Source organism: Crassostrea angulata, chromosome 5, assembly GCF_025612915.1.
Source record: "Crassostrea angulata isolate pt1a10 chromosome 5, ASM2561291v2, whole genome shotgun sequence".
Classification (NCBI taxonomy): domain Eukaryota; kingdom Metazoa; phylum Mollusca; class Bivalvia; order Ostreida; family Ostreidae; genus Magallana; species Magallana angulata.
In genome coordinates, this window is record NC_069115.1 from 39484169 (window position 1) to 39499639 (window position 15471).

General features: G+C 34.0%; 2 protein-coding genes across 2 annotated transcripts; one reads left to right on the forward strand and one right to left on the reverse strand.

The window, feature by feature from the left end:
• Window positions 1-180: 180 nt before the first annotated feature.
• LOC128183183 (WASH complex subunit 3-like) lies at window positions 181-3030 on the forward strand. The gene is made up of 6 exons (XM_052852094.1): window positions 181-317; window positions 582-746; window positions 1196-1339; window positions 1697-1804; window positions 2116-2180; window positions 2566-3030. The coding sequence occupies exons 1-6, from the start codon at window positions 267-269 to the stop codon at window positions 2660-2662; spliced, it is 630 nt and encodes a 209-aa protein (XP_052708054.1). The 5' UTR covers window positions 181-266; the 3' UTR covers window positions 2663-3030.
• A 1254-nt stretch (window positions 3031-4284) lies between these two features.
• LOC128183175 (BTB/POZ domain-containing protein 10-like) lies at window positions 4285-14400 on the reverse strand. The gene is made up of 10 exons (XM_052852087.1): window positions 14349-14400; window positions 13761-13950; window positions 12993-13352; window positions 12622-12724; window positions 12077-12197; window positions 9022-9119; window positions 8424-8526; window positions 8043-8153; window positions 7824-7877; window positions 4285-7525 (listed from the first exon to the last, which is right to left on the reverse strand). The coding sequence occupies exons 2-10, from the start codon at window positions 13883-13885 to the stop codon at window positions 7269-7271; spliced, it is 1332 nt and encodes a 443-aa protein (XP_052708047.1). The 5' UTR covers window positions 13886-13950; window positions 14349-14400; the 3' UTR covers window positions 4285-7268.
• Window positions 14401-15471: the final 1071 nt, after the last annotated feature.

Genomic DNA, 15471 nt, shown 5'->3' on the forward strand with positions numbered 1-15471 from the left:
TCAACACCTTTTAGAAAGAAATTATGAACATAAGACCAGTTATGAATCTGATAGAGAATTGTTCATTTAACACAATCATATCTTAAATCATTTGCTATATATTCTAAAAATTCAAGAGATAATGATTGTAATGAATCATACGAAATTTTTATGTACGAGTTGATTTAGAGGTGACGAAAGTGAAAGTAGAAATAACAGATTGATATCATGATGTCAATCATGGTAATGTCTTGTGACTAACAACCGATTCGTTTGCACTCAGTGTTATGGACGCTGATGGTCTTCCTTTAGTTGGGTCTGGAGTGGACTACACTAAGGTATTTCATTTGTTGATTTTGTTGTTTAATTACACAACTTCATAGTTTTAAAAAATGTCAAGAAGTGGGCGTCTCCAAAGTAATTGTAAAGTCTCACACAGTCACACCTGTCATAGTTATTCAAACTCGATTGTAGTTTGTTAATATTATGAAACATTGGAGAAAAATATTTATTTTTTAAGCATTGTCCTTACACAAAGTTGTTAATGTTTTTGTATCTTTTTAGCTTTAATCCATGTCATAATGAAACAATTTTCTTTGCAGGTGGAAGCTATTCAGCAAAAGAGAACAATCGCTTTTATCAATCATTATATCACCCACACAGCAAGCTTTCTAAACAGATTTTCTTGTGTTTGTGAGGAAAAACTTGAGCATCTTTCAAACAGAATTCAGAATTTGGAAATTACTCTAAGTTTATTGGAAACAAAGGTAAATCTTATACCTCACATGCAAATGATAATGAAAGGATTGAAGTAAACATATGGATACATGTAGATCATTAAATTTATCTTAAAGACTTCTTCATATGGAAAGATAAACCTGGATAAAACTGTTTTATTTTTATTAATTGCACACACTGATCGAGGAATGTTCAATCCTGTATACAGGAAAATATTCACCCCTGTTTTATTTTTGCCCCCCTTGCCATTGTTGTCAGTGGGCAAATTTCAGACTTTGCAAATTCCAATGTCTCAAATTATCACTCTTTAAACACATCTGTATCTGGGGGAATTCAAGACAGAGTGAAACTGTTTGAAAGTGTATTAAGGCAAAAATTACATGAGGCGAAAATAATGCTGTGTTCAGTAAATATTTTTTCCATGATTTTGTTGCTTTGTATATACATGTATAGAAATTGAATGATTTTTATATTGTAGTTGTCCTCCATCCCTGGTTTAGACAGTGTGACAGCTCCAGCCAGTAGTACAACAGCAGCCCCGGCAGCCACCTCAGATGCCACATCTTCCGCCACATCAGGTGCACCACCAGCACCACCTGCCCCTGGAGCACCACCTCCCCCGGTAAGTCCCAATCTATCACTTGGTACAAGTATCAGTTGTGTTGGGCATTTCAAGGGGTCCATGGAATTCTTATTTTTTTTTTACCTCTACCAAAAAAGTGCAGAATCTGAGATATCATTTGACCGTTTACATACGGCTGCATAAAAACTATGTATTAGAAAATGCGCTTACTGAGATAAAGTGCTTTTCTGGTAGTAATCAAACTGAGTATTGTACTTGTTGCTGAGATGTGACCTAAAGGAGTTGTAATCAGTATTAAGTGCCATATCCACAAATTAATGTGTTTCTGTCACTCAGTCCACACAAACTCAATTATTACAATGTGCATTTTTTGAATTTGATATTTTGTATTTTTAGCCCACTCAGGATGAGGCCCCTCCAGCCCCACCCCCAGAGGAAGAGAAACCTGCCAACCCTGTATCCAAGGATCCTCGATTCGCTAGATTCTTCAAAATGTTACAAGTGGTAAGATCTGCAGTAATGATATGGAATGATAATTTTGAAATTGATTTAAATGCAACATGATGTGCACCGTGATGCAATAACATTATTCCTCCTATAAACTGTTGGATACATTAAATTGGATCCAGGGGGTTGTTATATCAGTCTTTGTAATACAAGTGTATATATCTTATATTATGTGTTTCTGATTTTTTTTTAATTAAAAATCATATTACTTAATTCTAATTTTGACTTGACCTAATGATGGGCATTGTAGCAGATATTTTTTAAGGACCAATTTAATTTAAATTAAGATTTTTTGAAATTTATTTAAGGGAGTTCCGGAGCCTGCAGTTAAAAACAAAATGAGAGCAGAGGGACTAGACCCATCATTTCTGGAGTGAGTATAAAAGCCACCTGAAAGAATTTGTTTGCCCTATCCCAACCAGCTTAGGAAAAAGTACCAATGTTAATATTACAATATTGACCTGTATAATTTCTACCCACAGTAAATTTAAAAAAAAAAAACCCTGAATGCATTATTTTAAAATGAACAATATTATTACTGGTTGTTTGATGAAAAAGTGCATTTTTGAAATGCATTACATGTAATTTTACAAGAACACTTTATGTGAATGCCAACATTAAACAATGTTTCATTTTGTATGCCAGTATGTTTAAAAATTCTTTCTTTTTTTTTCCTGAGAAAATCAATTTGTTCTTAATAAAATTAATGTAATTGATGAGAATAACCTACTGTTTTATTTTTATTTTTTCGTTGACAGTAATCCTGATGCCCCAGCGCCACCGGAGAGCAGCAAGAAATCTGACAGTGACAGTGATGATTTCGGTGACAGTGATAATGACAGCATGAGTGACTGAAGATGGTAATTACCCAATGACAATTATCATCTGATTGGCTAGTGTTATTTTAATGGTACCAGGATGGGGAGGACATCGAGTGTTTCCTCTTGCCAACAACTGGATAATTAGTTATTTGTTTATTTACTCTGTCAGTGAGTGATAAACATGCACTGTATTCTAATGTCAGATTCTTGATTTTAGAACTGAAATTAAATTATATTGAGTGTTTTATGATTTACCATATGTCGAATTGTTGGTTGAATGGATTAAAGGAACTTGTATATGAAAACAAGATTTTTTTTCACATGTATTGATTCAGAATCTAAATGTATCATATACACATCTACAATGTATTATAAAATGTATTAAAGCAATTTCAGAACCATGCTGAGTATACTTCATTTATTCACGGAATATTCATTATTTTTTTATGAAAATGGATGGTTAACAAAATTGCCATCAGATCTACCTTAGATTTTAAGGTACACGTATGATTTGTTTAGCTATAAACTATTATATAGTACAGAAAAAATCCTTATATTTTACCTTTTAAATTTAGGCATTTTCTTATATTTTTAAATTGAGCTCTTCTTTGAAAGGAGATCAATACAGTCTAAAAATATCCAAGACCACCGAGCCCTCTTAATTTTCTTCTGACGTAATTTTATGAGAAGACATAAAATTGTCTGTATTAAGATAAATTATTATTATAGTGTGATGCAGCTAACCACAAACTTTGTGTACAATGATCCATTACTGGTTAAACATATCCAGCCTCTTAAAACTGTGAACAATATTAAATACTATGTGTGTCAAGAACCAGTTTGGAAATGTCATGTTGATCAATCTCATAGATGGCAAGGCAAAGCCAAGTTATCTTCGAGACTGATCAACTTGATATGTTTCCGTAGTTGGTCAGTAACAAACCTAATGAATTTTTTTTCCCCTGAGAAATATTAAGCGAGACAATTATTCATGAAAAGCAATGATCTACGCAAAACTATGTAAAAGTGGCCTTACAATTCACTCAATTTTACATAATTACTTTAAACCAATCAGTGCTACATTTCGGTCCAAGGGGAAACAAAATACCATGAAGAGTTGCAATCCATTTTAACCTCCACACATATAGTTTATTGATACATAGAGGATTTATTTTGTTCCAATTAAAAATATCTTGAGATAGATAGATCAAAGTTGAATTCAACTGGATTAAATATACTAGTAAAAGATAAACACAAAATGATTCATCAATATTTTATTATGACATTTTTTTCTATTTTAAAGAATTTACATTTTTCAATCAAACATCTTGAAAAAAATGGACATACATGTATTTATTACAATTGGCAACAATATCGATTCCAAGTGTTCATTTTAACAAAAAGAGTGACTGTACAATGGTATGTTTAAAATTACCACTACAAATTCAAGAATGAATTCCAATTTAATAATCCACTGTATCTGTAAAACAAATAAACCAATTTTTTTTCCCAAATCCAAAATTTCACATGCATGTACAAGTAATCAAGTATTAATTTGGTTTGATTGGATATATTTGAACAATTTAAAGGCCTCTTTCCTAAATACATATACAGAGTAACTAATAAAACTAAAGACTGTCAAATATATGTCTTGTATAGTCACTGAAAAAAAGGGGGGATACATAAATGCAGGTCTCCCTAAAAAAAGACATAGGAATTTGTTTTTTAATAGACACCCGTGACATGATAAACTCAACACAAAATATTGAAGTCTCTTAATAGACAGAAGCATTGCATTGCTGAATACATTTTTTTTTTCATGAACATTGAGTGAAAAATCAACACTAGAAAAACTAATAATACCTGTTTCACAACAGATCAAATAAAATAAAAATTCAACAAACCTTCAATAAACATTCAGATCCCAATTTGATACACACTACAGATTCATGGGAAAAAGGAAAACCAACGACATATATCTGAAACTGGAGGTTACTTGTTTTCTAATTAATATCATTAGTTTTCTGATTTTCTTAACTTACATAATTACCCCTTAGTACCAGTAAATGAATGCCCATAAAAATTTATAACAATTACCAATGTAATAGTTTTTGTTTTTTTTAAATCAGAGAACACTTGATTAATATCTTTGAATTTATTGTTTGGGCCTATAAAACACAATTTTCTGGTAAAATACTATTGAAAAGGAGGTAGGAAGTTTAATTTACTCTAATTTTTTTATATCATCTTTGGCTTTGAAAAATAACATACAATTTTATGACCGCACAACAAATAGCATGCCTTGAAAGTATCTCCTTAACCTTGTCAACGAAGCCTTAAACCCCTTCCCCCATCCCAGTAACAAAAATAATAAATAATTTTCTGCCCATTATATTTCAAGGGTAAAAAAGCTGAAATTCCCTTACAATCTTATCAAGTAAAAGGGATAACAGTTAAATTTGCCAAACAATTGCATTTTAATAAAAGTTTATACATCAAATTTACCTTGATAATGTATTACAACAAAAAGCAAAAGTTGATGTGAGTGTACATAGGATGTGGCACCAAAAAAATAAAGCCACTGAAACTTACAAAACTAAGGAATGCTTTCTGTGCATTACAAATGGACCAGTGGACATGTTTAGATACGCACCTTAAAATGGCACATACAAATTGTTCATATCTGACATATGAACTTAAGTTTGAACAAATGTTCACAAAATTAATACAAAAAAAAAATATACACATATTTTATCACAGTAATTTGGTCTGGGGTTTTAAACATCATATTTGTCTCCAATAACCTGCAAGTTTTTGTTGTTTTTGTACATACATGTATCTATATCTGCCACAAACAATTTACACATTGAAATACGCCCATGATTTCTTTTTTAAAAACCCAAAACAACAACATGCATTTCTTGCTGCTTTCGACATGGTAAATCTAAACCTCATTATTAAATCTTAGCTGAAATTCTACATTAAAAAAAAAAACAAACACCTGATTCGTTTATCAAGTTTTCAGCAGGTATTGGAGATAATCAAGATCTTGCACACATTTAGACACAAACATCACTGTCTGAGTCACAATCAAATCTTAGCACAGGAACAGACATCTGAATGAGAATGAAAATCAGTTCACCTACATTGTACAATAACAAAAATCTATCCTAACTTCACAATCATATTAACCATTTGCATAAAAAAATGCAAAGTTTACTTATAGAACAAACATTATGTTTACTTTTATTTGTTTCATTATAAACTTGCCTTAGCTGACAGCATATACAAGAACATATAGCCCTCATGCATCAGGTGTAAGTTAGGCGATACACATATGGATTTCTTTATGCATAGAACAGCAAATGAACCAATTGATAAAAATGGCTTGCAGTCCAAATTTGGTTCTTTTTAAGCATTAATACATTACCTAAAATGCCAGTAATATTTTTGATATATAAAAAAGCACAACTTGCAGAAATGCAAGGTAAATGATGGTATTAAACTACAATTAGATTTACTTTCTTAAACCTTTCAAAATTTTTTGAGGTACTAATGCTTTGTTCCAACAAATAATTCCTTTTGACTTAAATTTTTGATTAAAAAAAAATAAATATACACTAGTAGTCTCATGCTCTGAGGATTCAAATGATGTATAGCAGTTCATACATAAATTAAAATACCATTTATGATTTCACATTACAGGAATGGCCTGTGCACAGTAACACTTCTTGATGATATGTATGAAATTAAAACATACATTATTTAAATGTATAAATATCTCTTAAAATATATATTAACATAGTAGTATATACATGTAACTGCCCTAAATTGCAAATCATATACCAGGTATTCATGGTGTTAGATTGTTGGAAAATGAAAAATTAAATTGCCATAGCTTTAATTTCAAAGTTATAATACTGTCCTTTACAAATCAAAAAATATAAAAAAAAATTCAATAAAAAGTACTTATAAAGCCTAACTTGCTAAATTTTGAGGAATATTTTTATGACCAACTAACCTGATAAATGCATACATTAAGGCCATCCTTAAAAAAGATGGTTTGTTTGGAATTGCTGTTGGGGGGTTTCCAGACTCAAAAGGGAGGGTAAGATTTTTTCTTTAAAAAGGAGTTTTAGCTAATTAAAAATTGGTAGAAATAAAAATCTCGATAAACAGTGGAAATTTAATGCATCTTATTTTTTTCCTTGTCATTTTTTCTTGAATAAAAAAAAGTTCTTTTTATTTTTTGTGTATATAATTTTATCAGTAGGGAGTATTTTAGTGAGGTGGGAGGCAATTCCAAACAAACAATAATTATATTTTGGCCTAATTATTTTCTATTTGGTGATGATAGTCAAGTGTAAAATTCAAAAGAAATCAATTCCATACTCATAAACAATAGATACCAGATTATGTACATATAGAGTACCTCTCACAAAATAGTACACAAAAAAAAAATCATCATACAGAATAGGTAGGCGAAACCAGTAACATTTAGGCCGGATAACAACAGAACCACACAGATTATACATCAACAATTTAGCAGTGTTGTGCCTGGGGAAAAAAAAAGTAAGGTGACTATTTTTGATCCAGTCGAAGCGTAGTGTCATTCATTGCCCCGTAGCCCCTCCGGCTTGCTAATCAGCGTCTCCCTCGGGAGGGAGTTGGACCTGGGGAAATGGTTCGGAGGGGGAGGGCTGAGGGGGGATCACGTGGATGCTGCCGTCCTGCTGCTGTTGGACGATTCCTTGGTCCGGAGGGGGCGGGTCATCCACGGAGGACAGGTTGGATAAGGACTTGCTTTTGACACACTGGAAATCCACATGGCGACTCTTGGCCTCTTCCTTCTCCCACGACATGCGGATGAACGGTCTTTGGACGTAGTTGTATATCACTGGAAACAGATTGAAATAATTTTTTGTATTGAAATCTCATTGTTGCGAGTGTGACACAACATACACATAAACACAAGAAAATTTACTGTATATCAATGAATAAATAGTTCAATCAAAACTGGCCATTTTTTTTTTCAGTTTAATTTTGAAGTTTCTGGTGGTAAAAAGCTATAACACATTGACACAACTTACTTTTGTGTAAAATCATGTACATTGTGGAATAAAATGATCAATTTCACTCTTTCTGCCTAGTACGAATCACACAAAAATAAAACAAATGTAAGCGTTAATTCTTACCCTCAGGTCTTCCCCCGGGGCGCTTTCTGACCTTCTCTTTGTTGGTTGGGTAGCCTGTAAAAAGATTTTCAAAATTCTTAGTTTTCATTGCAATTTTAAAGTTTCCTTTTGTAAAAAATTTCTTTTTTTAATGGTCATAACTTTAACATAATTGTAAATCTGACATCACATAGAATTCCATTTCATCCAAAAAAGATTTTACCTGTTATCATGACCTACCTTCGATTCCAAGTCGAATTTTCTTAAGCCCTCTTTCTTTCAGCAACTGTTTTGCTACATCTCGGTTTTCGATGTACTTGAAAAATCGGTACAAGTGTGTACTATACACAACTGAAAGTAAAGAACTAACTGTATAGTACCAGAAAAATATCCTTTGAGCAAAGAGCCCGCAATAAACAAATTAATATGATTCTAATGAACCTTATCATTATATTTCGAGTTATAACACAATTTAGAACAAAGGACAGAAAGTTGAAGGGATTTGTGAAAAAGACTCCACTGAGAGCATGAACTCATTATTAGCATGGCTGCTGTAATATTGTTTTACTGTGCATGGTTATTTATAACAGTATCAGTGTTGTGCTGTTGAGCCCCCCTTACTTTGTGAATACTCCTCCCCCAGGGTCTGTGGTGGGTAGTCGTTGTCCCAGTCCAAGATGTCTTCGTCTGTCAGCACCACTATGTGACACTCCCGGTCTCCATTCTACAGAAACAAAGCATTCTTAATCAGTTTAATTACAAGGGGGACAAAAAAAACCCCAACATGACATACCATTGAAGTAGAAAAATACATGTTAAATTTGCAGTGGAATGCAGCAAATGAAATGTATAATTTCAATATACTGTATAAGTATATTTTATACAAGGAATAACAGATATGTATGTGGATTTTCCACCATTGAAAACTTATATCAAATGACATAACAATGACAGTTTGGTAAAAAAATAAATTTAATTTAAAACAATAAATATTTGACTAGCAATTCCTTTCAGAGCTGATGGATAGCTGATGCATCATTTGGACAAGGGCTTTATTACCTGGGCAGGTACTATATTACCTGGACAGATGCTATATTACCAAAACAGGTGCTACATCAACTTGGTGTTAGTTACATTACCTGTACAGGTGCTATATTACCTGATCAGGTGTTACATTACCTGTACAGGTGCTATATTACCTGATCAGGTGTTACTTTACCTGGGCACACTGGACCATCTGGGGGAGAAGCAGCTCCTCTAGGAAAGCGTCAAACTGCTGCCTGGCTCCCTCATTGGACAACTCATGGAGAAGACCGCCTGTAACGCATTTCAAAAAACAGACAGTTACCATAAAGACGAATATATTCATCTGAAAATGGACTATAATCCATGGTACAGAAAACAAGAGGCCCATGGGCCACATCGCTCACCTGAGGAACAATAGTTATGATAAAATCAGCTCAATGGAGTCATAATACAAACTATCTGGACAATGTACAATAATACATGTAGATCCTGTATAAATAAAATCAATTTTCCCCTGGATATTCTTATGTTTATAATCATTAGTCACTTTTCTAACAGGATGATTTTATAGTCATATCATATGTTGAGTATTGCAGTTCTCAAAAAGATCCCTAACAATAGTTTATATATGGGATATAAACGTACATCAAACTCTGAACCTTCTCGTGAGGCCAAAGAATTGTCCTTGGGCCAAAGTCTTAACAATTATAAAGAATCATCTGGCTGATTAGTTTCTGAGAAGATTTTTAAAGATTTACCCTATATATTCCTTTGTTAAACTTTGACCCCCCCCCCCCCCCGATTGTGGCCCCACCCTACCCCTGGGGATCATTATTTTCATAACTCTGAATCTACACTACCTGAGGATGCTTTCACACAAGTTTCAGCTTTCCTGGCTGATTAGTTTCTGAGAAGAAGATTTTTAAAGATTTACTCTGTTTATTCCTATGTAAAACATCGACCTCCCATTGTGGCCCAAACCTACCCCCAGGGGTCATGATTTTCACAAATTTGAATCTACACTACCTGAGGATGCTTCCACACAAGTTTCAGTTTTCCTGGCTGGTTTCTGAGAAGAAGATTTTTAAAGATTTACTCTATATAATCATATGTTAAACTTCGACCCCCCATTGTGGCCCCAACCTACCCCCAGGGGTTATTATTTTCACAATTTGAATCTACACTACCTGAGGATGCTTCCACACAAGTTCCAGCTTTGCCGGCGGATTAGTTTCTGAGAAGAAGATTTTTAATGATTTACTGTATATATTCCTATGTAAAACTTCGATCCCCCATTATGGCCCCACCCTACCCTCGGGGGTCATGATTTTCACAACTTTGAATCTACACTACCTGAGGATGCTTCCACACAAGTCTCAGCTTTCCTGGCCGATTAGTTTCTGAGAAGAAGATTTTTAAAGATTTACTTTTTATATTCATGTTAAACTTCGACCCCCCATTGTGGCCCCATCCTACCCCCGGGGGTCTTGATTTTCACAACTTTGAATCTATACTACCTGAGGATGCTTCCACACAAGTTTCAACTTTCCTGGCCGATTAGTTTCTGAGAAGACGATTTTTAAAGATTTACTCTATATATTCATTTGTTACACTTCGACCCCCCCCCCCATTGTGGCCCCACCCTCAGGTGAGCTAAAAAGGTTAATTTTACAATTCAATAAGTTGGTTTCTGGAAGAACAGACTTTGAAAATTTTGGTAATAAATATTGACAATTTTTTTACTTTTTTAATCCGTAGCTTTTAAGATCTGTGTACAAACATAGAATTGTGAGCAAATCTCTGTATCTTGCTTATAATTCGAAGCTTAACACTCAAATATGGTTAGTAAATAGAAATTGTAGGGTAACAATTAAACACAAGAAACATGCACTACATGTATAACAAATAAAGAACACAATTTATTTTTTCGAAATGAATCATATATATACATGTATATACCTACATATTTCCGTCACCGATATCAAACTCTATTTAAACTGAATAAACTCAAGAAAATGCCGAGCATCTCAACAAAACCTATTGCAGAAATCTACCATTACGCAAAAGATAATGCCGAATTACCGATAGAATGAATTGTACTTCAGTACCCCTACATCAAATATTGCTTAATTTGCGCAGGTTAACTGTTAACTGTTTGATTTACCGAAGTCTCTGTTTTATTTGATACGTAAAAATCACGAAATACAGACGATAGTTCCCAGGTTACAAAGCATAAATAATGAAAACGAAACGAAAATCAGAACAAGCTAACACCAACGTCATGTGTGAAAACTGTCAACGCATTGAAATATTTAGCCTTAATTTACTTCACAAAATCGGCCCCAATATATTTTGCATGTTTCAAAAATTTCCCTTCATACGCGAACGGTTGCATTGCAAGTAAATTCATCATAGTTAATCAAAGAACCTCGTTTTATAAGTATGGAATACGAGTCTTGGTAAAATGGGTATGCAAACCCGGGCCGTGGCAAAATAAAAGCCGGGGCAGATCGGCAATCGTCAATTCCAAATACGCATTATTTTGCAGCAATATTTACAGCGAATACAAATATACTGGTCCATCAAATATCCCGAAATTTTAATGAGATTGGCAGATTAATACCCGCCAATCTTTTGTTTTGCTCAGACCAAGTCTTGCCTACTCATTTTACAGTAGGTAATTCTTACCGTATGCCGAGCCCGAAGCTATTAGACTGATTGAAACACGCATTTCCTTTATTATTATTTTCGTAATAACTCAGATTTGAATCAGAATTAGCACTTAATTTTTGCAATTTATATTTTCCTTCCCATAAGGATAATTTATGCTAAACTACGTTGAATTGAACTAATTAGTTCTTGAGAAGAAGATTTTTAAAAATGCACCCCCCTTTTTCTACAGTTTCAAGGTTTTCTCCGCTTTGAATACAGATCGGACTTTTATTTCTGCAATTTATATTCGCCCTCACATAAGGATGCTTTGTGCCAAATTTGGTTGAAATGTGATAAGGGGTTTTAGAGAAGAAGTTCAAAATGTGAAAAGTTTACAGACGGACAGACAGACGGACAGACGGACGGACAGACGGACGACGGACAAAATGTGATCAGAATAGCTCACTTGAGCTTTCAACTCAGGTGAGCTAAAAACCCCTACATTACCTTTATTGATAAAGCCAGTAAAAAATTGAAAACTCAACACTGACTGTCAGTCAAGATAAACTGTGGTAAATAAACAAAGATCCACTTACGCAGGTTTTGGCATTTGACAGTGTTAGCGTCAAATGGAATCAGGAGATAATCACATGCCTCCCTAAGTTCCCTGACGGTCACGCTGGGCGGGCAGCGAATCATGCCTGACTTGTAGTAATCCTGAATGATAAAGGAAAATCAATCATAGAACGATGCATCAACATTCAGCTCAGTAAACATTATCTTTTTTGAAAAGCTAAAGGGTGATGATTCGCCACTCTTTTAATTTCTACAAGATTAACCACCATAATCGTTGGCCATGGCTACATGTTTAACTATTGGATACAGAAAATATTTCGAATTTCGGAATCACCTTCACCCTACCTACTGTATAGCAAATAGTTTTGGTTAGGAGTTAAATATTAGCATATATTTTGAAGACTTGTATTTATTTGCAAAAATTATTAAAGTCACCCAAAATAAGCTTATGCGTATCAATATTGTGCAAAATGTTGAAAACCCAAAATCATTGTCCAAATTAGCTTCTTTAAATGCTATTCTTTAATTTTCTTGGACAAAAAATACTGGGTAAATTCAGACTCACCAGAATAGCTCTGAATACACAAGCAGAAATGCCATCAGCCACCTCATATTCTCCCCGCTCATTGGGGCGGATCAAATTATTTTCCATTGAGGAGGTAAACATTCTGCAACATAGAAAAATTGTTCATTTAGTTCTGTTACATATCAAAAACATGCAGTAAACATTTACAACAGTTACTGCATTAAATTTATAGCAAGCAGTTAATTATAATCAAGAATTTTTATAATTACTCTAAATTCACAATGTTGATATAGCATCCATTGGATAGATCATATCAAGAACAAGTTCTGACTTACAAATTACACAGAACAAAATATAACTAAACAAGCATCAATTGGTTAACCAAGGCAGAGAGCCCATTATATACATACCTGCCGAGCATGGTGTTGGGATGGGCTCGGAACAGATCCTGATCGACAATAAATCGAGTCTCGTCTACAACGAGAGTGAGTCTCTCTCCAAGCCTAGGGCTGTTGTTACCTACACCGAGCTTGGCAATACCAGCTGCAAGGCTTTCTCGGGGGTCAAAGCTGAATTTGGATTTTACGAGACCATCCTGATCACCCCCACAGGGTAATAAGGAACGGGCGTGGAAACCACACCGAACAGGGCTGCTTTCGTTGTCGGACATTATGTTGATGTCTCCGTCTTCATTACTACTGGCAGTTTCTAGACTGTGGGTTCTTGACCTGTTCACCAGGCAAGGCTTTGATTTGGGGGTTCCTAGACAGCTATAAATCATAAAGAGACATAATAGGTATTAGAAATCAAGATGACAGCTTTTCACTTCTTTTTACATGCAAAATGTGTAGTTATTGCTTTGGTATAGAAAAGGAAGTTAAACAAAGTAGCATTAAAGAAGTTTAAAACAATAAATATTCATTTGATGAATCATTAGATTTCTTTATATATCATCTACAAATGGAACCTGTGCAGGTCACTATATTTCCATGAATACTTGTATTTATACAAGATTACTTTGTTACTGTCATAAAATAAAAAACACAACTCAAAGAATTTGAAAGACACTTAGCAGCCAACTTGTAATGTCTTAAGAACAATCTACGAAACCTATGAATTCTGCAGACAGTATCAACAGTTTATGCCCCCGACACATCCCCCCTTCTTGAATTTTTTACCTGGTACTTTTGATACAGGTTTTCTTTCTGTCCTCCGTCTCGGAGTAATAATCTGTGTCGCTGCTGTTACTGTCGTACTGCGTACTCGTATTTTGCTGCTGTTGCTTGTGGCGTCGATAGGCCATCCCACCATAGGGGAAGCCAGTCTATCGAAGGGGGAAGTCACCGGTTTTTACACATTAGGTCGCCCCTACAGAATGCATTTCAAGCAATATTACTTCAAATCTTGAAAAGTTTAAACTGGATATTTTATTTACTGTTCTTCCCAAAACTACAGAAATACAAACCATCATTACTTCCCTTAGCTAAAAATATCAACGAAAATGCTTATGACAAATGATTCAGTTAGCAGAAGAAAGATAAACTATAGATTTGACCTAAAAGTATGCAGGCTACATCTGAAAATTGCTGATAGTGTAGCCACATTTTAGGTAACAAATCATTTTCCAGATATGTTCCTATACCATCTCGTGATATTTTGACTGTGAGTGCTAAAACTTAATTGCTCTTCTAAAAAGCATAAACAAATGTTAACACATAAAAGGAATTACTTCAAATTACATATCCCATGGACAAGTTATTACTTACTACGCAAAACGGAAACACCTTTTTCACAATAATATCGCGATGCATTGTGGGATATTAAGCGAACAAATCGTCTACAGTACTGCTCAAAAATACATTGAATAGTCGAGTCGCGAAATGTATTTTTTTTTCTCTATGAGATACAAACTGTATATTACGTTGAACTATTTATCCAGTGTATATAAAGAAATAGATTAAACGTATATAGAGAAAGGATTAATGCTGGATACACTTGCTTGCCAAAAAGCATGTGTCACCCCCCTCCCCAAAACTAAAATATTTTTTGCTGCATTACATGTTAACATCTTACAGTGATATAAAACATGTGGAAACATAAAACATTGATTATTTACACCTGAATGCGTAAATCATCTTAATCACACAATGCAACACCATCCAGCAAATGATGGTATCTTCCATGCGCGTATCCCAGATTTTTTTTTCCGGAGGGGGTTTTATGTGGTAATTTTGAGTTACTGGGAGCTAGGGGGCCGGGGGGGGGGGGGGGGTCCGAGTAATATTTCCGGTTATTTTACAATTTAAATTTATGAAATTAAAAAAAAATTAAATGGACTCGATCGTGAAATAGCACTTTTCACGAAGGGAAATTATATGTCTTGGTACACGATTGCATGGCTCGGTATTTTCTCGACTTGACGAAAATGTGAATTTCTTATTTGTCCAACACTTCGTATTTTAAGAGATAAGTATATCAAAAAATACTACTCCCGAAAACCAAGTGTCTATAAAGTTATACAGTTATTATCTACCGCTAATACTAAAGAACTGTGTAATTTATGTAAATATTTATATTATGCAAACAAGCAACGAACTCTTCATGTGAATTATCCAAATTGATTATGTACACTTTGTTTTTCTTACTGTTTATTTAATATGTATATGTTAATTCATATGTATAACCTATGAAACATCTGTCTCTTGGAATAAAGGACTTGAACTTGACGGAAACCTTTGATTGATCATAATGTCCCAATTAATGGATTTGATATTTTTAAATCTAGCAGGATGACAAAAATGGAAATTAATAATTATCCAAACTTCCAAGAAAAATATGAATAACACAATTTTTTAGCCCACACTCTTCCTTTCTTTGAATTTAAGAAGA

Excerpts from the sequence above, each read along its gene's own strand:
- LOC128183183 (XM_052852094.1), top strand. The coding sequence starts at position 267 with ATGGACGCTGATGGTCTTCCTTTAGTTGGGTCTGGAGTGGACTACACT. Across the intron at positions 318-581 it reads CTGGAGTGGACTACACTAAG|GTGGAAGCTATTCAGCAAAA; the intron begins GTATTTCATTTG and ends TTTTCTTTGCAG. Across the intron at positions 747-1,195 it reads TAAGTTTATTGGAAACAAAG|TTGTCCTCCATCCCTGGTTT; the intron begins GTAAATCTTATA and ends TTTATATTGTAG.
- LOC128183175 (XM_052852087.1), bottom strand. The coding sequence starts at position 13,885 with ATGGCCTATCGACGCCACAAGCAACAGCAGCAAAATACGAGTACGCAG. Across the intron at positions 12,198-12,621 it reads GTGTATTCAGAGCTATTCTG|GATTACTACAAGTCAGGCAT; the intron begins GTGAGTCTGAAT and ends TTTATCATTCAG. Across the intron at positions 7,878-8,042 it reads AATTCGACTTGGAATCGAAG|GCTACCCAACCAACAAAGAG; the intron begins GTAGGTCATGAT and ends ATCTTTTTACAG.